Source organism: Felis catus, chromosome C1, assembly GCF_018350175.1.
Source record: "Felis catus isolate Fca126 chromosome C1, F.catus_Fca126_mat1.0, whole genome shotgun sequence".
In the NCBI taxonomy this organism is placed as follows: Eukaryota; Metazoa; Chordata; class Mammalia; order Carnivora; family Felidae; genus Felis; species Felis catus.
The window spans coordinates 155,432,746-155,456,059 of record NC_058375.1 but is presented as its reverse complement, the minus strand read 5'-3'; the positions used below and the strand labels follow the sequence as shown (position 1 = coordinate 155,456,059).

The 23,314-nt window shown below is 33.7% G+C and overlaps 1 protein-coding gene across 4 annotated transcripts in view; it reads left to right on the top strand.

The window, feature by feature from the left end:
* SCN7A (sodium voltage-gated channel alpha subunit 7) overlaps positions 1-23,314 on the top strand; it is a 79,490-nt gene that overhangs the window by 21,789 nt on the left and 34,387 nt on the right. For all 4 annotated transcript variants that reach the window (XM_019838209.3, XM_023259422.2, XM_023259420.2 and 1 more), the window contains exons 3-10: positions 590-702; positions 1,057-1,146; positions 1,966-2,094; positions 3,506-3,597; positions 7,859-8,065; positions 10,814-10,883; positions 12,611-12,752; positions 16,538-16,744. In XM_019838209.3, the coding sequence (XP_019693768.2) occupies positions 590-702; positions 1,057-1,146; positions 1,966-2,094; positions 3,506-3,597; positions 7,859-8,065; positions 10,814-10,883; positions 12,611-12,752; positions 16,538-16,744 (1,050 nt within the window). The remainder of the gene's footprint in view (positions 1-589; positions 703-1,056; positions 1,147-1,965; positions 2,095-3,505; positions 3,598-7,858; positions 8,066-10,813; positions 10,884-12,610; positions 12,753-16,537; positions 16,745-23,314) is intronic.

Sequence of the window (23,314 nt, the reverse complement as noted above, 5' to 3'; positions counted from 1 at the left end):
TATATAACTCATTTTTAGGATGTTTCTAATCTTTCATTATTTTTGGATTTAATGTTTCTATATTCCAATACATTTATCTTACATAATGTAACTTTCTGTTTTAGGTATGTTTATGTCAATGGTAACATACAAGTGGTTTTTATACCATAGATAATTACTAGTGATTAATAAAGTATTTCAGTGAATTGGGTCGTCTTTACTGTTGTAATCCCATACCTTATTTTCTCTGAAATAAAATTAACCTTTTTTATATTCATTAAATTCTGATTTCTTTAATTGCATTCTCATGAGCCATCAGGATATCGATTTCTTCCTTTTACACCATTTGACAGGAAAACTTGAGGCTTTGAGTGTGGCAAATGGCTTTCTTAAGTAGAACACTGGCAAAAGAAAAAGTGGTAGATAAACCTAAATATCAATGAAAATGTTTTTAAAAATTAGCCTTTCCATTTGATTTAGTCTCTAAAAGGATATCATAATATAAGAAAAGTGTTAACTGTTAGAATTCACAACTGAAAGGATCATTAGTAATATGTTGTGTAATGGATGAGATTATAGTTCCTAGTTGATGTTCTTTTTTGTTTTACAGACTTTCATAGTATTAAATAAAAAAAGAACAATCTTCAGATTCAGTGCCACTTGGTGTACATTTTCTCCTTTCAGTTTAACTAGAAGAACGACTATTAAGATTTTGGTTCATCCATATCCTTTTCTATTGGCTTTAGACTGTACTAATATCAGATGCAACTATTCTAGTCAAATATCACTGCAGTACTTTTCTCTTATGAATTAATATCTCATTTTGGGTCATATTGGAATCTGGATTGTAACTGCACTAAGTGTTCCATATTTGAAAATACATTTAAAATATATTTTCTAGCACACCCAACAGTAGTGAATATTAACAAATCTTAATCCTCCTGTTTTTCAATATGAATAGTATACTTTTTGACATTTAAGAAGCTATTTTATCTAATGTAAATACATATAAGCAAATTATAGAGACGTTTATTTCCAATATTATTTTTTATCCATTATTCCTTGACTGTAACCTACCTTTTTCCGACTGTTCATATTAATTAGTGTCCTGATTGACTGCATATTTATGCCCATGACTGAGTTGCCAAAATGGGGCCCAGCATTACAGTAAGTCATATAATTTTATTTTACATTATCTCATATACAATTATATTTTATATTTAACATTGTATTACAGTATGTTATATACTATATATTTAACATTTCATAATTTACTATTTATATTTCATATATAATATTATAACATTCATTGTACATAATATAATATTTGTACATTCAGCACAATTAGCAAATTAGTAAAAACACATATGTCAATTAAACAATTTTAATGTTTTGATGATGAGAATAGTTTGGGATGTGAATAGTGTGGCTTTCGTTGGACTACAGTGATGGAAAGACCCATTAAAATTTCTAGAGAAGAAGCCTTTCTTGGTGCTACCTCTCAAACTTTAATTGTATTCTTAAAACTAACTGATTTTGGAAGGTAAATATAAAACTGATTCACCACAGAAATTCTTATATATGCACATAATAAAATTAGTTATTTCATACTCCATTATAATTCAGTTAATTATTGTGGGATTTCCAATATGGAATGAATTTGATACTTTTTATTTTCATTATTTTCCAAAATATGTATCAAGACTATAACCCTAGCTAGGGCTTGTTGAAAAAATTGATAGTCAAATTTCATGGTTAATGCTGTAAGACATAGCCCACCATAAAAGCCCTAACTAAAGCCCTACCCTATGGTTCAGTGGGCTTATGCTTTTTTGTTACCTGGTTGGTTGGTAGATTGGTTGGTTGGTTGGTTGATTGGTTGACAAATAGTTATCACTATTTGATAGTATTGGAGTATTGACATAGTATTGGAGCTGACAATGTATTATTCTCACTTTCAATGTCTATCTGAAAAATTTTCTTCAGGAATACTTTGCTTGGAATTTACACATTTGAAATACTTATAAAACTCATTGCAAGAGGCATCTGGGTAGAACCTTTTTATTTCTTTGGTGATCCATGGAACTGGCTCGATTTCAGTGTAACTTTGTTTGAGTGAGTATTTCTTTAAGTTGCAAACCTCTTAATAACTTGCTAAGCAAGTACTTTTCATGAAGAAACATTGAGATTGACAAAGTTTTCTGCTTGTAAAATTTCTGTGAACAAAAATATTTCATAAATTATAACCATAATGCATTCTCTCAGGCAGGTCCAACTGAACTAGCCCTCAGAATATGCAATGAAAATGGAAGGAATGGGATATTATCTGTGTTTTCTATCTGAAGCAAAAACAACAGAGGTTGAATTTTGGAACTTTAAGTGATTATTTTCAGTGAGCAGAAAATCTCTTGGAGACTTATGAGACAATCCTAACAAATTTGATTTTATCTCCAACCTACATTTTATTTAGCTACATTGCTTGAGACCAATAAACATACTAGAATAAGGTATTTTAAACACACATACACACACACTTCTAAGAGTGTTATATTAAGTTCTAATGGTTGACATGAATACTTGTTTTTCAATGCTTTTGTTTAGTGTGTTCTGTTTTATGGCTAAGGAAATGATGACTGGCATCAAACTCCTATTAAAAATAACTTAAACTAATATTCTATTTTTACATTTGGGGTTGACTTTTTTAAAGAAACAAAAAGCATAAATAATCAATGTTTGCCATGTTGTAAGCAATAAAAAAAATAGTAGCTAATATCACTGAAATTATTATCACTACTACTTCTATTACTGCTATTATTTCTGCTATTGCCATTGCTGGTAGCTAATACTTAGCCCCATGTGCCAGGTGCTGTGCTATGCATTTCACATCATTCGCCTAGTTAATCCCCACAAAAAGTCTTCAAATTAGGAAGTATTATTTTCCCCACTTTACTTTTGAGGAAACTGAGGCAAGAAAGAATCAGTAATTTTTCCATGTCACACAGCTAGTAAGTTGGGAGCCTGGATTTCTACACAAAGGACTCTGGCGACAGTCTGTGCCCTTAATCACTATATACCCTCCCTGCCTTCTGCTGTCATCAACACCATTATCACCATCATCATCACCATCATGATCATCAAAACACTAAGTGCTTAAAGTAAATCTCATTACTTAAAAAGCTATAGATTTTTCTTATTTTTAACCACCTTTCACTGACTAGATAACAAAATATTTATGAACATAATATAGAGTATTTGGTGTGGAATTATGACTACTCACAGTGTCAATGGTTTATAAACTGTCACAATTTGTGGAGTAGTATTTACCTGGCTATCTCACACTGTAGCAATCTTTTTCTTCCAATCAATAATATAATTGTTTGCAAAATAAAACAGTGAGAGCAAGGAAAATGTTTGCATATGTGCTTTTAAAAATAACTTTTAAATAGTAAAAGTAAAAAGTAAAAAGCCAAACATAAGCAATATAAACTCAACATGACTTCTAAATAACTCTAACTTAATTCCACAGGCATGTAACAAGGTACTTACCTTTAAACTTCATTCCAATATTTCGAATTACAAGAAATTTGAGAATTTTGAAAATTATTCCTTTAAACCAAGGTAAGAAATGGCATTTAGTCCTTGTCTTTATTTTGATTTATGTACTCCCCTGTATTAATTTGTACTCTCCTGTCATTGTTTGGAGAAATACTAAATTGACCAGTGTTTTGTCTTTAAAATCATGTATTATCTGATCTAGAAGTTTACTTCAGCCACTCCAGGAAAGGTAAAAAAAAAATCACATTTATTTGAGTTGGGTTCAGTACTTATGATAACAAAATATAGACATTAATCAAAATATATTATTTTCTACTTATTTATTCTTGCATCTTAAATATTCTTGCATCTTATAAAACTGTCTTTATACTTCTGAGAGAGATAGAAATCTATACAGATATCTAATCTGCTTTCTTTTCCTCACTACATCTAAAAATGAGTTGAAATGAACAAAGTAATATAAAATAAGATAAATTCCATTTGGCTCAGAGTGCTTGGATAGGATGCATTCCACATGCCACAGAGTTCAAGGAGGTTCTGCTGAATAAGTAGAGCTGTGACCACGTTGATGGAAGATTCTGAGGACTAATTTACAGCTCCCATTTCTAAAGAGCTCCTAGAGAAGTCCACCTACATCTTCTAATTTGTGTTAAGAATGAATAAAAACAATCAGCTAGGAACAGCTCCACTCAGTGTTGTTGGCCACTGAGTCAGAAGTCTGAAACAGGTGGACCAATAAACACAGAGGCAAATGTCATAATACCAAAAATTATATCTACAGATAATTTTTGTCCACTGCAAAACCATCAATAAGGCCAGATATATGTGTACAATGTACTTGGAGTCCAGGCAGGGAAAAACAGCAAGAAGATTGAAGAATGTGGTGATGGGTGGTGTATAGCCCTGTGGATAAATTAAAACATTGATTTATGCACATTAAATGGCTGAATTATATGATTTATGAATTCTAGCACAATAAAGCTATTTAAGAAAAATGGCCTATGCATGGCAAATTCATCAAACCCGGGAAACAAGTAGCAGTGAGAGTTGCCCTGGTAGGAATTCCCACAATTCAAGCTCCCTTATGACTTTCCGCAAATTGCTAGAACATAAAATTGCATCACCTGAGTCTTCATCTTAGGCTCAGGATTAAAGATTATAGAACAAATCAGGTGAATCCAAGCTAATACAAGAAGAACATACTCACTGGAGTTATAAACACATAGGCTGATAAAAACTGCTCATTTTTCAAGGGAGAAAATAATCCAGGTGCATAAGCAATACAGTGTATGAAAGTATTTTGCAATACAAAACCAGAAATATACTATTTAAGAGAATAAAAATAATCCTCTTTTTTCTTTAAAAAATATGCTCTAAGGAATAGGGGCTAGCATAAGAAATCATCTTTTTTTGTAGGCCTTCAGAAGGAAACCTAGACTCTTTGGAAAAGTCTCTACTTATGTCTTCTGCCCATTTCTCCCCTGGATTATTTGTTTTTTGGATGTTGAGAAGCCTTTTATCTTTTGCACAGTGAAGGAAACAATCAACAAAACTAAACGGCAACTGGTGAAATGGGAGAAAATATTTGCAAATGACATATCAGATAAAGGGTTAGTATCCAAAATCTATAAAAAACTTATCAAACTCAACACACCAAAACCAGACAATCCAGTGAAGAATTGGGCAGAAGACATGAATAGATAGATACTTTTCCAAAGAGTTTAGGTTTTCTTCTGAAGCACTACAAGAAAGATGATTTCTTATGTACTACACTGTATGTTAACTAACTTGAATTTAAATGAATAAGTTAAAATTAAAAATTAAAAAAGGAGAAAACCTAGACTCAAGTGCAAGATGAAAATGAGATGATGAAATAGACAAATAAAAAAGTAATAAAAACTATAATACCCTTTCAAAAAAAAGTGATAAAAACTATAATACCCTTGGTGAATAAATATCTAATGGTAATAGAAGCATTAGAATATGGTATTATCAGGGCACCTGGGTGGCTCAGTTGGTTAAAGATCAGGCTCCTGACTTCTGCTTGGGTCATGATCTCATGGTTCATGGGTTGGAGCCCCACATAAGGCTCCACCTGGAGCTCTCTCCCTCTCTCTCTCTCTCCCTCTCTCTCTCTCTGTCCTCAGCTTTCTCTCTCTCTGAAAACAACATAAAAAAATTTTAATAAAAATATAAATAAATAAATAAATAAATAAGACTTGCACATAGCAAAAAATAATAATAATAATAGTATAATTCCAAGTGGCAAAAAAGGCTATAAATAAGTATTTCTGGATGATAGAAATTAAAATTTGTTTATTTAATCTAGATATCTCATTTCTTTTAAACCATAGGAATAACTTTTTTTTAACCCTATCCTAAGACATTAAAGAAACCCAATCATCCAACAAGGTCATTAAAAAAGATTTTCAGGAGCACCTGGGTGGCTCAGTTGGTTAAGCATCTGACTTTGGCTCATGGTTCGTGAGGTCTAGCCCCAGGTCAAGGTCTGTGCTGACAGCTCAGAGCCTGGAGTCTGCTTTGGATTCTGTGTCTCCCTCTTTATCTGCCCCTCCCCTGTTCTCACTCTGCCTCTCTCTCTCTCTCTCTCTCTCTCTCTCTCTCTCTCTCTCTCTCTCTCTCTCTCAAAAATAAACATTAAAACATTTCTAAATAAAAAAATATATTTTCAATTCTCACAATAATATATGAAACAGGTATTATTAACCCCATTTTAAAGCTAATAAAACGGAAACAGAAATATTGATAACATCGCAGAACTAGTATAGTCTTCTCCATTGTTAAGCTGAACAGTTATTAGGATCCTAAATATAAACAGACCAACAACAAATAAGAATAGAGTAAGGGAAAAAGGAGAAGAAGGAAGGCAGGAAGACAGGCAGGAAGGAAAATACATAGTATTATCTATGAAGTATAATTACAGTGTTTTTGTTTTTTGTTTCCTTATGTTTTCAGAATTGAGCTTTGTTTAAAAAAATTTTTTTAATTGAAATGCAGTTGATGCACAATGTTACATCAATTTTAGTGTACAACATAGTGATTCTATCAGTCTGTTATGCTATCCTCACCACAACTGTAGCTACCATCTGTCAATATACAGTCCTATTACAATACCATTGGCTATATTCCCCATGCTGTACTTTCATCCCCATGACTTATTCATTCCATAACTGGAGGCCTGTACCTTCCACTCCTCTTTACTAATTTTGTCCATCTCCCAACCCCTTACCCTCTTGCAACCGCCAGTCAGTTCTCTTTATTTATGAGTCTGTTTATCCTTTTTGTTAATTTGTTCATTTAGTTTAGTTTTTAGATTCCACATATATGTGAAATCGTATGGTGTTCGCCTTTTGCTGCCTGACTTATTTCCCTTAACACAATACCCTCTAGATCTATCCATGTTGTAGCAAATGGCAAGATCTCATTCTTTTTTATGGCTGAATTACATTCTATCACATATGTAAATGACATCTCTTTATCCATTCATCTATCAGTGGACACTTAGGTTGCTTCCCGATCTTGGCTATTGTAAATAATGCTGCAATAAACATAGGGGTGCATGTATCTTTTTGGATTAGTGTTTTCTTTGGATAAATACCCAGCAGTGTAATTACTGGATTTTACTCTAGCTCTAGTTTTAATTTTTGGGGGGAAACTCCAATTTGCATTCCCACCAACAGTGTGTGAGATTTCTGGAGCAGGTTTTCTTTAATAAATAGAAAAATGAGTTCCTTAAATAAAGTCAGCTTTAAGGCTGAATTCTTGATTAGTAAGTGTTCTGATGTAAATACAGCCTGCATATATCACCATTGTGTATTATTGTCATTCTTAATTAATTTCTTCATGTCCTACTTAATCAGTTCTAAAAATTGAATTCTTAAAGTTAATGAAAGAATAGTATAGAATACTGCTATTTCAAACTGTTTGTTTTGACAACATTTGTAATCCATTTTGATTTATAACTTCACACTTTTACTTATGCTTATAAACAATGGTGGTTGGTATGGAAAGCAGTAACCAAGAGGAAAAGTCTTGTTCTTTATAGTATAGGGAAACAAATAACTAATTTTAAAATTTGTGTCGGAATAATTTTTTATCAGGTGTAACAAATTAGCAATAAGATAGAAACCTCAAAGTTTGGACTTTTATTCATTTTATTTATTAGATATAGATAATGTATTTTAGATTATAAAATACAAAGCTGCTGATTTTAATGGGATAGGCATTTGCCAGGGAGGAATTTTGCTAATGCTGCTTTACTAAGATATTTTACTTTATCAAAAACAAACCTTTCTCTTTTTAGGTCTGAAGTCTTTTGTACGGATCCTGACCCACTGCTTGAAGAAACTTACTGGTGTCATTATCCTAACTCTGTTTTTTCTGAGTGTATTTTCTCTGATTGGCATGGGGCTCTTCATGGGCAATCTGAAGCATAAGTGTTTGCGATGGCCCCAAGAAAATGAAACTGTAACCCTGCACAACAGAACTGAAAATCCATATTATATTCGAGGTAAGAATCACTTGCCATCCGCATCAAAAAAATTAAAACTTTTCTTAAAGGCCGAGCAGCCTTCACAGAAATGTTGGACACTCAACTTCAGAACAAACTTCTTGTAAACGTTGTAACTATGCTCAAGTACATGCATCCCCTGCTTTTTGAAAGTTCACGTTTCGCCTCTTAGCTTTTACCAAAGCCCTACATGAGTACCTGTTTTTGCTAACAGAGGAAATCTGAAGAGGATTTTCACTTTTATGAAAATGGCTAAAAGCAAAAATAGCATTTAGCATTTGTTTTGTAGCAAGCCATCCTAGAGGTAGTGCACGGAGAGGAGTCTGGCCCCGCCAAAGCTCCCTCCCCTGGAACCACATTCAGCATCTCAACATCAAGCTGCCATAGCTTTGAATTATGTGTATGAGCACCTGTGCCTTATTTCAGTTTATTTCGTGCATCTGTTAGCAAGATGTGTCCTAAAGTATCAGACAAGCCTAAGAGAGGTTATTTTGGATGCCTGGCCATGCTCACAAACTTTTCCCTATAAACTAATGGTAATTGTTTATGCCATTTCCATTTACAAAAAGTTTTATTAGGAATGCTCTGCTTTTGGATAGCGGGGGAAACCTATACTGATATGGATCAGTTTCATTTATGAGAATTGCAAAGTTCCAATCTTCAGACAGTTCAATAAGGGAAACCTATGTTTGGAATTGCTAAGTTTTGCAAATTTTATCCTTTAAAAAATAAATATAACCAAAGTCTTACTTTAAATTTCATCAAAGTAGAATCCTCACAATACTACCTTTATTTAATAAAGTTTTTTAAAGTATAAATTTAAGTTTACTCATTAGCAATTTTAAAGTGACCTTATAAATTAAAAAATGGCCTGCATTATAGAAATTCTTTCTATTCTTGGATTTCAATTACTGCTGATCATTTTAAATGCTTCGGGTCATCTTTTGGTAAATATTAAACATATTTTAAGTTAATAGTAATAATGCCAAAATAAATATTGCTTGGCTTTTATATGTAAGTAATTCATATGCCTGGTCACATATCTTTGCCATAATCCTGCAGAGAAGTGAATGGCCCCTGTTACAAACAGAAAAATGGAAGTTCAGAGAAATTCAGTGAGTGTTCCAGAATATTATTACTATTCACTGATTAAAACTAGGATTCTAACCATGATCAATCTGGCTTTCAAATCCATGCCCTCTCCATCAGGCTGTGCTCTCCTATTGGATTTTTTGCTCATATTAAAATTATTGGGTCCTTTTTGATAGTATTTAGAAAAAAATAAAAGTGTATTTTTAAACTAATAAAAATAAAATGTTGAATTTTTTGTAGTCCCTCTGCATGACTTTTATTTGTATTTGGATATATTGTCACAAAACAAATCTGAATAAATTTTACTCTCTGGCTTACCCCATAATATCATTATGATTCAAGTCATATAAAATTATTGGTATGTGAATATGTGAAATGTTTCCTTATTATATGTGTCTATTCTATGGTCTTGATTCTAGCGGTAAGACAACAGAAAATGGATATTAAATCTTAGATTCCAGTTGAAATAGTCTTTGGTTTCTTTAGTTATAACAAAATATGCAAATTATATAAAAATAAACAGTATTTACTACTTTACTGGTTATTGCTAAGAAAACAAATCCAGGCTCATCTTAGCATAATAGTATATGATAAAGAAATCACTTTTTAAAAATTACCACTTTAAAATTTGTCCAATTATAGTCATTCCATCTCCTCTAAAAACATGTTAGGAATGCTAAAAATATTATATGTGTAAAATGTTATTTAACCTAATTGCCATGTCATAGTCCTTGCACTTAGAAGAGTATTTGGGACTGCCCACTTCTACTAACGTCAAATTTCATTTGGTTTTTGACTGTCATTTAAAAGGTTTGATCAATGGTTCCTAACTATGATTTAAAAATTCTTCTAAAATTATTTTAGTTAACAAGTTAAAGTGACATTATTTGAGATTGGAGTAATTCAATTGTGTGTGTGTATATGTATACATGTATATGTATACATGTATATGTATATAATTTTACATACACACTCATAAAATCAGGACAGATCTCATGTGTTCTTCTCTGTGACCTAAAATCAATGCTCCTAAGCATGCATGTTCCCATCCCTGGTAGCTCATATCTAAAAACACAATTTACATTTTGAATTACAGCACATTAAGGATACCTGAATAATTTGTATGAGCTAAGATTCAGATTAACTTAAACTGTGATTAGAACTGGTGACATCAGGCAAGTAACTGGCACTGGATACTCAGTGTAGAAAAATAAGCTTCAGAGTGGGAAGAGAATGGCAGTTGAACTCAAAGGCAGAAATATGGTCTTTTGTGAAGGAAGATCATTTAGGAATAAGCCCTGTAAGAAAAGGTCCTCAGCTTTCAAACACTTCAGTCTTGGGAATTTTTCCTTCACAGGTCCTGTCATACCTGACTGGTTATATTCATTTTCCAGAACTCTATTTTTAAAAGGGATTCTCCTCTTTGTATGCTGAGCTGTTACTTTTGGGGCAGTGATGTATGTGGATTTCCAGAGGTCTCTTGGCCTCTGCATCACATGCTAGGGATGCGTAGGGTTTTGCAGATTTTTTTTTTTTAAAGGCCTTCCTTTTCACTATAGCAAGGAATGTTCCTCTTCTATGCAGATATAGACGGATATCAGATATGCTGTTTGTTCAAAATTAGATACAGAATATAATTTCTTTCCTATTTTTCAGAAACAGAAAATTTTTATTATTTGGAAGGAGAAATATATGCTCTTCTTTGTGGCAACAGAACAGATGCTGGGTAAGTGGTGTTAATGTTCTTGTATCTAGTCAGTATCATTGATCCATAGTATTTATTGAATGGTTATTGCTTTGGCTTATTTTTCTCATCTAATAACATTATCTCATTTTATCACTAAAACCATGCTGAGAAGTATACAACATGGAATACTATTTATCTGATTTTACAGGAAAAAGCAATAAACAGACTAGTTAAATGATTTATTCAAGGTCAAGAAGTTAGTAAGTGGCAGGTCTGAGGTCTGATCTTCTGTTTTCAGTATGCCCCAGAGCTAGTAGGAATTATCAAGAAAGATGGTATAATCTTTTCTTTGGCTAGAAGCCTTTGAAGAGAAGAAATATGAAAGATGCACTATTATTTCATTTATTTTATGGTTTGTATATCTTTTATGACTATAACTTACATTAATAAAAAGTTTATTGCTCTAAAAAAACAGTACTTATAAGTGACTCTTCAGTGATATGACAAGACTCTCAAGTCTTATTGTCCTATAATTTCAAATGAAGAGAAAAGAAAGTAGAAATGCAGTGCTTCTCAGCAGTACTAGCACTCCTATAATTCTTTATGTTACTTTCCTCAACTGGAAATGATCAGATGCCCTTCTGTAGGCTCAGCTCTTTCTTTGGCTCTGGGGCCCAAATTAACAAAAATCATATGGGGGTAGAGGGGCATGAGTTATGTAGTTTCTATATTCAGGTGATTTAGACATTTTGTTGCTTGTTCAACTCTTTGCCCAGCTACTGCCAGGCTTCAATTCTATTCTCAAGTCCATTTTGTGAGCCCATCTCACAGTGTCTGCCACACCACACTCCAGATAACCCTTTTCATGGACATCCCAACTCAGATATGACCTGAAATGCTTGTTGAAAATAGCTTGTCATAAACAATCAGAATCACATTGATGTATTTCAAGATCAGAGGAGAAAGTCATGCAGTGTTTTCACCTGTAGCCACCATACCTTGCTGCATCGTAAACTATCCCAAAAGTTAGTGCCTTAAGACAAGAACAAAAATCTATTTGTTCAGATTCCGTGGGTTAGCAGTTTAGCAAGCCTCAGTGCGCGAGTACATTTTAAACCTCTCTTTGCATCATATTTGTTAACTATTAACAAAAGTCCAAAACAATGATGGCCAATGCCAGAATGACATTGGAGGAAAGTACACAAGGGTGTCAATAGAGGGAAGCATGATTTATCGGGCCACTACTGTAATAGCCGTCCCCAATACCCAAGCCCCCAAAAGACAAAAGTATGAAGACTCCAGGAGAGGAGATGAGACAAATCTTTAATCTGATCTTTGTACCAACATGCAAGTACTGTTTATAAATTGTCTATGTGAGAAGTGTTTTCTCACCCTTAAATAATAGTATCTGAGGGCTTGAGGTTAGAGCATTCGAAAATTAAACCCTCAGCCACTGCAATTTTGCTTTTAGCACTGTTATTTTCCATCACTTTGATATTGGGTAGGAAAGAAATTTTTAACAAGACGTTGGGCAAAAGACCATTTGTGAGCCCCTTTTTCCTTTTAGCTTAATTAACACTGTTCACTTATGTTAACTTAATATTGACCTCTTTGGAGTTTTTCACTGGGAATTATTTAGAAGACTACTCCCTGTGGAAGAAAGAACCCTTTATTATTCATGGGTGGATGTTCTATATTTTATGATTTGGCCATAATCTGAAAGTCACTTAAGAGTAAGCAGTTTTTCTTTTCTTTGTCTTCTTTAGTCAGTGTCCTGAAGGATATGTGTGTGTGAAAGCTGGCACAAATCCTGATTATGGCTTCACAAATTTTGACAGTTTTGGCTGGGCATTACTTGCCCTGTTTCGGTTAATGACGCAAGATTACCCTGAAGCACTTTACCACCAGGTAAGAATGGAGAGAATATGCACTGCACATAAAAATGGTGTCATGCCCCTCCCTTCTAAAATAATGGTCTAATGTAACACGGTTTATTAAATTTTTATGAGGAAAAGAATTTGAAGAAAGAAAAGAGAATCAGAATTACTGAATATCAAACTATATGCTAATGCTGAACCCAAGTCTGTGCCCTTATGCATATTACATTTAATCTTTGAAACAATCTTGCAAGAGCAATATATATATATGCCTTTTATATGAAGACACTAAGATCAGAGTGGTTGGGTAACTTCTCCAAACTTACAAAATTTGTATCTTCCAGAAATCACAGTCCTGCTCTGTGATATCATTCATTTGATATTAACCAAGTAAATAACATTTCTAAGTACTAATTCTTCAGTCAAAAAATTTAAACCAATGAGGTTACCATGTATTAAGAACTGTTTTTACTCAATGCCTACAATGTACTATTTTACTCTAATTCTTCTATTTCTTCTCATTCCCTTTTAATATTTAATCATGTTCTTATTATAACAGAAAGCTTGCTGTTGTAAGACTTGAAATCCAAACTCTTGAGGGTCTCTCTTCATAACTGATGATTTGTGTGCCATAGTTTCTCAGAAAGATATAATACTCATTTGAATGGAGATTCAATGTCTCTTTTAAGAGAAGTTTCATCACAGTAGAATACGCAACGTTAGTTTAGCAGCATAGTTAATATCAAAGCCTATTAGGTAAAACAAATAAATTACTTCAAATTTCCAAAGTACTTACAGTTGAAGGAGAATACTCTCTTTTTAAAGATGCACATACACGGGGCGCCTGGGTGGCGCAGTCGGTTAAGCGTCCGACTTCAGCCAGGTCACGATCTTGCGGTCCGGGAGTTCGAGCCCCGCGTCAGGCTCTGGGCTGATGGCCTGGAGCCTGTTTCCAATGCTGTGTCTCCCTCTCTCTCTGCCCCTCCCCCGTTCATGCTATGTTTCTCTCTGTCCCAAAAATAAATAAAAAACGTTTAAAAAAAAATTTTTAAACATGCACATACATCCCCTCATTTTATGACTGGATAGATAAATTATGTTGTGTGTGTATACAAGTCATTAATAATGATAGGACTTTTAGCACAAAGATTCTTACTGTGTTACGTTATTAAATGAAAATCAAGTAAAAACAAACACACATACAGCACAATTATATTTCTAGTAACAGACATATATGAAAATATTAAAATGACTTTTTAAAATGCAAATTATGTTTTTCTAATTTTGTAAGGTATTTATTTATATTGTTACTTTCCAGACTTTTTGACACGTATCAATGCCTCCTCCACAACACTAAGAACTTATTTCTGAAATAATCTTATCATGTTATCCTACTTCTAATCAGAGGTTTCCACATTCCTATGAGATGAAGTTCAAAGTCCAAATGCAAGGTCTGTGGTGACCTTCAAGATCTTGTTTCTGCATACTTCTGCAGATTTATTTCCTAACAATATCTCAATATGTACTCTCTGCTTTGTTTGAGTATAAAAAAGGCTTGCTGTTTCCTAAGTGAGCTTTTCCCCATAATTTCTTGTTTCAGTGTATGTTGTACCCTCAGCCTAAATTCAAGTTTCTTTCTATATTCAGTCTCATGCCTTAAATTCATACCTCAAAACCAAAAGAAATCTTGAGCTTTTCCCCAAGCCCTCCTTTCTGAGCCAAGGAAATCCTACACCAGAATTCCATGGCACCCTATAATTCCCTCTAATTGTGGTTATTTTAATTACTTGTTCAGCAGTTTCTTCCATTAGGAGATATACTACCTAAAAAGAAGTATTTTGTCTTATTTTAATTTTTATGTCTCAGCATCACATAGAAATGCTTGATGAAATTTAAATAAATAAATAAATAAAAGTGAATACTTATGGATTGTATCAATTTATATAATAATAAATGTTTTGTCTTTTTTGGTTATAGCCCTCCAACTATGTTTTCTAATGTTCTGGTTAGCATTGTTCTAAAGGAAATGCTTTCCCACTACCAGTGAAATGAAAAATTAGTCTGGGAGTACCCTAGTGGAGTACACATAGGACTTTCATCAATGTTGCACTCTATTGAGTAGCATAGATAAGGTTCACTTTGATTTGGACTGGGTATTCGCTCTCAGCATTGCCCCAAACTGAATTGACATGGCTAGGGAAATTCAGCTACTATCCCCAAAGAAAACATCTCATATTTTGGAGAATACAATTCTCCATTCATCAGATATTTATTTGATCCAAGCACTCTTTGATATACCATGGGTACAGAAATGAACAAAACAAATGTGAGTCCTTATAGACATAAACATAACACTATGTTTAACAATGCGTTCTCTCCATAGGCTATGTACATCTTCACATGCACTATTTCATTTGATTTTCATAACAAATCTATGCTTTAGGGGCTATAATTAGCCCCAACTTCAAACTAAAATATAGTAAAACTAGAATACGTATACTTTTCCATCATAATAAGAGTTTATATTTATACTTTTATCCTCCACCGGTTTCAAATAGTGGAAAGAGCAAAAACTTTGGGTTCAGGCATTCCTCCATAGCTGTGAGATCTTTGACAAATCATTTTGCCTCATTTTCATCTTTCTTATGCATTTTGGAAATAATAGTAAATACCACATAAGTGTGTTGCATAGAATTAATGAGATAATAAAGTATTTATTAATGTGTATGGCCTGCAGTATATCCCACAATATCTATTACTGACGCCTGGATGTAAATGATAGCTAGTTCAGTGAGAAAAATATTTAACCAAATCCTAAATAGGTGACTCACTGGGGAAAAAGGTTTATTAAAAAAAAACTTTTAAAGATAAATGTACTATAGATTAATACAGAATTCTCCTTGATTGATTGTTGGAACATATTAATCTGTAAACATTTTTAACTCTGTCATAACAACATAATATTTTCTGTAAATAATACTTATCTATTGATTCAAGTGGATGCTTAAAAATTAAGACTATTCTCATCTGGGTTTTTTCCTTTTTTAGATTTTGTTTATATACTTTTACTCAATGATGATAAATCAGTAGCCTGTATTGCTTATATAGGGTATATTGCTTATATATTGCTTATATAGCTTATCTATCTTATGTAATTATTATGAAATAAAAGCTAGTCAATGCTCACTTTTGAAATCTAAAATCTTGGTTTTCCTATCCATAAGTGACTTCAAATAAGTGAATGATATGATTTCCCCATGTGATTTGTGTAAATGTTCTTCACCAAAGTTTTTCTAACAGATAGAGAAATATTCCTGTTCCCCACCTATTTGAATAGACCTGTTTGTACCTTGTTATGATGTTTCCATAAAGTTATGATCAGAAGAAATTAATCTCTAAACATTCATTCTCTGACTATATTCAGCTCCATATACTTAATGATTCTACTGTAAAGGAAATAGTCTTTCAAATTCAGGCTTTCCAGCTTTCTTTATTGAGAGATGACAATTTTTTCCTTTCAATATCTTTTCTCTGTTAGTGAAGATCTAAACACTGGATGCTCACCCTAACTTAATTAAATTACTAAATTCTCTCTTTGGTTTTTTACCATGTATTCTGTACCTTACATATATATCTAAAGATAAAGAGCTTTTCTCTTATTTCTCCAGGTAAAGCCAGTAAAACTGTCTTGTGATTACATTCCACTCACAACTAAATTATTTTCATAACAAAATTTCATTTTCCATTTTAAAATAGGAGATTATAGGAAGACAAATAACAGTTTTCTCTTTTTTCTTGTTTTCCAACTGTCCTTAGATCCTGTATGCTTCTGGGAAGGTCTACATGATATTTTTTGTTGTGATAAGCTTTTGGTTTGCTTTTTACATAGCAAGTTTATTCTTGGGCATACTTGCTATGTCCTGTGAAGAAGAAAAGCAGAAAGCTGCTGAAAAAGCTGAGAAGACTGAGCCACAATTTCAGCAGACTTTAAAAGAACTTCAAGAAGGAGACAAAGCAGCCGAGGTATAAATTTCTCATACTGCTTCATAGAATCACAGAGTTTGAGTTATCTTCTCGAGATCTTGGAGTATATTGCTTTCTACTAGGTGCTCAGTGTCTGTGCATTGTATGTGATAAAAAGATCAAAAATAATCTTCATAAGTGGGCTCTCACTTTTGCTACATAACATTATTTCCTGAGTGTATTGTGGACAGAGTGACCAACATCTATAAATATTTCTTTAAGACCGAAATATTTTGTTCCAGAATGTGTATAACTGCTACTGAAAAGTATGGATATATGATTTTTCAAATTTGACTTCTCTTAATGCAGGTTTAGGTTATTGATTTAAGCTTGCTCAGACAACACATCAGAATTAACTGGAAAATTTCAGTGCTGAACTCAATAGCGATAATGCCTTCCATAATTTAGAAATCATGAAGTACTAAAAGCATGGACTAAAAGTACAGTCTTGAAGTTGTAGAAAGAGAAAAACATGCACTTGACTGGCTTTCTAGCTCTTTCAAGAGGAAATGCACTATGCATCTTGATATATGGAGTTATTTTCTCCATGGAATAATTAAATCCATGATTAGTAAAACTTAATAAGGTTTTACTCCAATTTTCAATTATTTTAGTGTTGTGTTTAAGTATATTTCAGGTCTTTAGCCTCATAGCAAAAGATTCAATCTATGAATCTGAAAGTATTGACAGAAGTAGCACTAACGAAGTTATGTAAATTATCCCTAAAAGTCTAAATCGTGCCGTAAATGTACCAGAAGGAACAGGACCCAGGAAAGCAACCAGAAGTACCTCTCTTATATTCAGTAGGACCTGGCAATTTCACACCTCTTTCTCAGTTGGAGAGGGTGAGGTTTAGCCCAGTGTCCTAACACCCATATCAGAGCTGTTGAGGTGTATGGTGGGCAGGATCCAGGGGTCTGGGGTAGGGTACAATCCATGCCTCTTCCAGGTGTTGACCCCTTCCCCTGTGTTGTGCAGAACCCTCTTGCCTGGGAGCTTGGTCTTTGGAGGGTGCTGGACCCAAACTGGTCACAGTAAAGTTGAGTGCTCCTTGACCAGAATGGCTTGTTATAAGACCTCGCTTGGGAGAGGACAGCCATGCCCTGCCTCCTTTTCCATTCCTTTAGATTTGTTACTATTTTGCACTCTTAACACCTGCTAGTAAATATTGTCTACACTGGAAAAAGAACCTCAATGGTAAAAGGACAGATTGAGGGAGCAGACAAAAGATAGAAAGGACTTATACTGAGACTCTATCATACAAAGAAGATAAAAAGAGGTGGGGAAAAGCAAAGAGCCAAGATACATTCTGGCACTAAGTGGAGTGTGCAGTAAGGCTGGGTAAGGCGTTCGTTAATACCAAAGGTAACTTCTGGGTCAAAAGGGTAAAATGTTAACTTCCCTACATATGTAACTCTTTATTTACTCATCATCAATGAAGAAGCTCTAGAAAAGTCATTCTACTAAAAATATGGAATCTGAATAACATAATGTAGGATCATACCAAATTAAAAGTTATTGATAAATACTATATTTGCATGGTTCATAACATGCATACCATTGAAACAAGAAGCAATTATAAACAGTATGAAGAAAACATGTATAAAGAGAGGCTATTGAGTGTAGCCATTATATCACCCATGAGGAAGCCAGAGAAATATTACAAAAGATTTCTGTCTTCAGAAATGAGTGTGGGGTCCTTCTGATTGAATGATGATGGTCTGAATGATATGTTGAATGTATAATTTGTTTCAAAGTGATATTTCAAATGTCAAGGGCTACCCACAAATGTATTCAAGAGCACAATATTCTCTTATCCCAAGATGAGATGCCCTATTAACTCTGGAAGAACTTGAATTATGTCCCAGTTTCTTAATATCTCCATTCATTTGGCTGTTTTGGATCAAATAAAGCCTTTCTGGTTTTAATTAAAATCTTTCAATTGTAAAGGATATCTTTTCCTGGAAGAGTGCTAGAACATTTTGTTATGAAAAACTTTTTTGGGAAGTAAGAGCAAAGGTCATTTTCACAAGATGTACTTTCTTTTTCTTTGTTTGTGTATACACAAGAAAATACTAGAAAGAGAAGAATTTAAAATGGAACATATTGAAGACCCATTAGGTGACTGATATGATTTAGCACTAATTAGACTCTAATTCCAATGTTGGGATTACTGAGAGATTACCTAAATGCTTCATATTCTCACATTATGGGAAAGCAGTAGATCATCTTAGCTACGAGCACAGTTTTTCAGTCAAATAGATATAGATTTCAGTCTATTTTAGCCACCTAATAGATATATGATGTTTGCCAAGTCTCTTAACCTTTCTGAACTTCTTTATCTGTAAGATGTTTATAATTTCAGTATCTGTCTCATAGGTTATTGTGAGATTCAAATGAAATAAATTTTTGTAAAACACTTGGCATGGCTTAGAATATACTAAGTAATTGGGGGAAAAAATACAAGAAGACAAATACAAGAAGGTACAAATACAAGAAGGTACCTGGTAGAATACTCCACCAACATAAAATTCTTAAGTCTTTGACTATACCCCCTTTTAGGGATAATTAAAATAATAATGGTGATGATGGTGATAATAATAATAGTATATAATGTTGTGGAGTGTCAGCTGTGTTCCACACATGTGATAAGCATCTTCATGAATCCTCAAATGTGATCTTTATTGAGGAGTTCCAGTTATAAAATTTGACCTGTATTTATTTGTACCTGATTTCTCCAAACTTGACTTCTTTCTTCACCACTTTATTTTTCTGGGGGCTCAATGCTGAAACTATATTATTCCAACAATTACCCAGTTTGCAGCTGAAACTTTCTTAAGAATTGACAGTCACTGGCAATCTCTTCTCCAGAAGAGAATCAGATATATACAACTGTAGGAATATAAATATTTTCAAATATATTTGCCCATCTAAAATGGCATCCTTATAACTCTTCTAATTAAATAAAACATTATTGACAATCTACTATATGCTAAGCATTGTACTAAACATTGGATATTTTAAAATGTTAATAAATACAAATATAGTGTCTATCTTCATGAAGCTAATGGTCTAATGGGGAGATAGACTGTAAAATTATCCTAAACACAAAATTGTACCTCTAGCACCACTAGACATTATGTGTTTCCTGATGTTATGAAACAGGAGACATAAAACACCACATAAAATATATTCTTGCCATAACCTGAGCTAAGTCTAGTAAGCCTCTAGATCTAACCATCTTCTTCGAGAGACTAGAGGAGAGAGAAGAACACATTAAATTATACTGAAAGGACACAATCTGCCAAATCAAGAATGTGGAAATTCTATAGTTATAAGTGATCCATTATTGTCAACAAATAAATCAGATTAGAAAAAATAAAGGCATGAGATAATCAATAAACCTGTGAAATAAATACAGTATGTAAATCTTTTTGTATTTTGATTGGAACAAATCAAGTACAATAGAATGTTTCTGTGCAATGAAAGAAAATTGAGCATGGTCTGAGTATTGGATAATATTAAGGGAATTACTAATTTTCTGATTGCGATCCTAATATTACAATTATGTTTTTTAAAAAGGTTATTCTGAGAATTATATGATGTCTGACATATTTTTCCTGAAATATTTTAAATAAAGCAGGGTAAGTAATATGTGAGAAGTGAGGAATATAATGATATTAATTGTTAAGCCTGGATATTGGGTACCTGGCGATTCACTACCTGGTATTATTCACTACTAAAAAAATAAAATAAAAATAGATTAAACTGTGGAAAGTGCTTTAAAAGTGAGAAATGTGATGCTTTGAGAGCCTATAATAAAGGATTTCCCTGGTAAGAAAATGTTTATTATTTTTTTTTAATGTTTATTTATTTTGAGAAAGAGAGAGAGAGCACGAGCTGGGGAGGGGCAGAGAGAGGGGGAAACACAGAATCCGAAGCAGGCTCCAGGCTCTGAGCTGTCAGCACAGAGCCCAAAGTGGGACTTGAACCCACGAACCTTGAGATCATGACCTGAGCTGAAGTTGGATGCTTAATGGACTGAGCCTGAGGCACCCCAAGGAAAGGTTTCTAATGGGAAACCAACATTTGAACTGAGATCTGAAGAATGAGTCCATGCTACATGGGGGAGGAAACAGACTAAGTCAAGATTAAAAAGGTCAGTGTGGCTACAGTAGAGAGAGCAAGTGTGATCCCAAGATGAATACTGCAGCTATTCATTGCTAAATGCTAGAAATATGACTGGATTCTTCCTTATTCATACCTACTCTCCAGAGGAAATTTAAACCAGCTGTGACAAGAAGAATTCTAGCCCCTTTTTGCAGTCTAATTTTAACTTTGGATCTGCCTTTATTAGCTCTTAAACTTCCAAAAAGGAGATTACTGAGTCATGATCTTCTCACTTTGCATTATAAAATGGCCATATCCTTAGTTGTTGGCATTCATTCAATATTTTTTAAGAAGTTCCATTGAACTAAATTACTAGACTGGTGTGGTTTATTTGTTTTATATTCTAAAATATATCCACAGTTAGGGGTGCCTGGGTTGAGCGTCTGACTCTTCATTTTGGCTCAGGTCATGATCTCACGGTTTCGTGAGTTTGAGCCCCGTGTCTGGCTCTGTCAGCAGCATGGAGTCTACTTGGAATTCTCTCTCTCCCTCTCTTTCTTTGCCCCTCCCCTGCATGTGCTCTGTCTCTCCCAAAATAAAGAAATAAACTTAAAACAATTTTTTAAAATTTTAAATATATCCACAGTCCAAGCCAAATAAGTAGAAAATTTAACATTGACTATATCGCAATAACATTATTACTGTACTCACTCTATCCACCCCACACAGATGATTATCTTTACTGAATTACTTCTTGGGGTGATTCCATCAGACATTGTCATTATCAGAAACATCTTTATGAGAAGCAATTCCTCTATATTAATAACAGTGGAAGGTATTATTCACTGTATTACAAAATATCATCTTTATGAAGATATACCTGGGAGATCCCTCTTAGACCATAATCACAGAACAATTATGCCTCTACTGGTTTTTTTTTGACTCATGAAAATTTGAAATTGCCTATGTTACAACTTATATTTTATAGAATCCTGTAAGTGGGTCAAAAAATGCTTTCTGGAGTAAGTGTAGTTTAAGTAAATAAATTAACATCACATTCTGGGCTTTTAGCTTACTTTTTTCAATTAAAACAAATAGTGAGGGCTCACGGGTCTGTAGACCTGAAGAATCTGTCATTTTCCTGACGGAATCAGTATGAAGTCGAGTTGGTTTTCACCTCCTCTGACTCTAGTATTTATGAAATTAGAGGGATCTTGACTGATACTGAATGCGATGAATATGATGATTCCCTTGATATCTGTGATGCCGATTCATATAGACCACAGCAGAACTTGAACACTGTTTCCTGCAGTGTTAGTAACAGCTGCAGCCCCATGCCAGTTACCTCTGTGCCAGAGCGGGCTTGCCTGTTCAAATTTATTGACTATGTATTTCACCTATTTAGCCGCACCTATTCACCAAGTTAACAAACATACAATATTATCATTCTTATGTTGCTAAATGTAAAAACTGTTGGGAACTCTGTGGTGTAATATTACCTACCTATTGTCAGTTTCTTAAAGTTTAAATTTAAATATAAATTTTATACACGGTCACTAGAAACATCTAGGGTTCTATTTGTGATAACTATGAACTTGTAACATCTACATCAAGCCCTAGGAGTGTATTTCCTTTTTTTCAGTTTTTTAAAAAAAAATTCTAATGTTTATTTTTGAGAGAGAGACAGAGAGAGAAAGAGAGAGAGTGCATGCACTAGCAAGTGCAAGTGGGGGAGGGGCAGAGAGAGAGGGAGCCAATTCAAAGCTGTCTCCAGGCTCTGAGCTGTCAGCACAGAGCCCAGGGCAGGGCTTAAACTCACAAGGTGTGAGTTCATGATCTGAACCGAAGCTGGATGCTTTACTGACTGAACCTCCCAGCCCCACCCCACCCCCTCCCCCGCCCCTGCCCAGGAGTGTATTTCCAATGCAAGGCTTCTTTTGAACGCTGCATAACCACATCAGCAAAACAGAGTATCTTAAAGCCATTACTCAAGAGACATGAGAGACAGAAAGAAGTGATTCCTTTATGGAATCATCATGTATGATCTGGCCAAAACAACTATTTTACATGCCACTACTCAAGATTATTTCATTATCACAAAACCAAATAATTTTGATTTTATCAAGAGAGTTTATAAAGTTTTAAAATACCCTTAAAGAAAAATTTAAGGTGTTAGAGAAATACTGTCTCAGCATGTTTGCCAACCAGATATTTTGCAATAACCCTATAAAGTACATGCTTAATGGTTTGTCAAATATGGATAATACAAGTAATATAATCTGATTTCCTCCTTTTATAGTTGACTTTATAGTATAAAATGATTTTGTTGAGTTGCAAGTTATATACATTTGTTATCCAAATAATCCTAAGCCAGTTTAATACTGCCTATAGTGTGAAGAGTAGCAAATAATGGAACCCAAAAAGATTTCTGGAGGTAAGAATCAATGTTTTAAAGAAGGT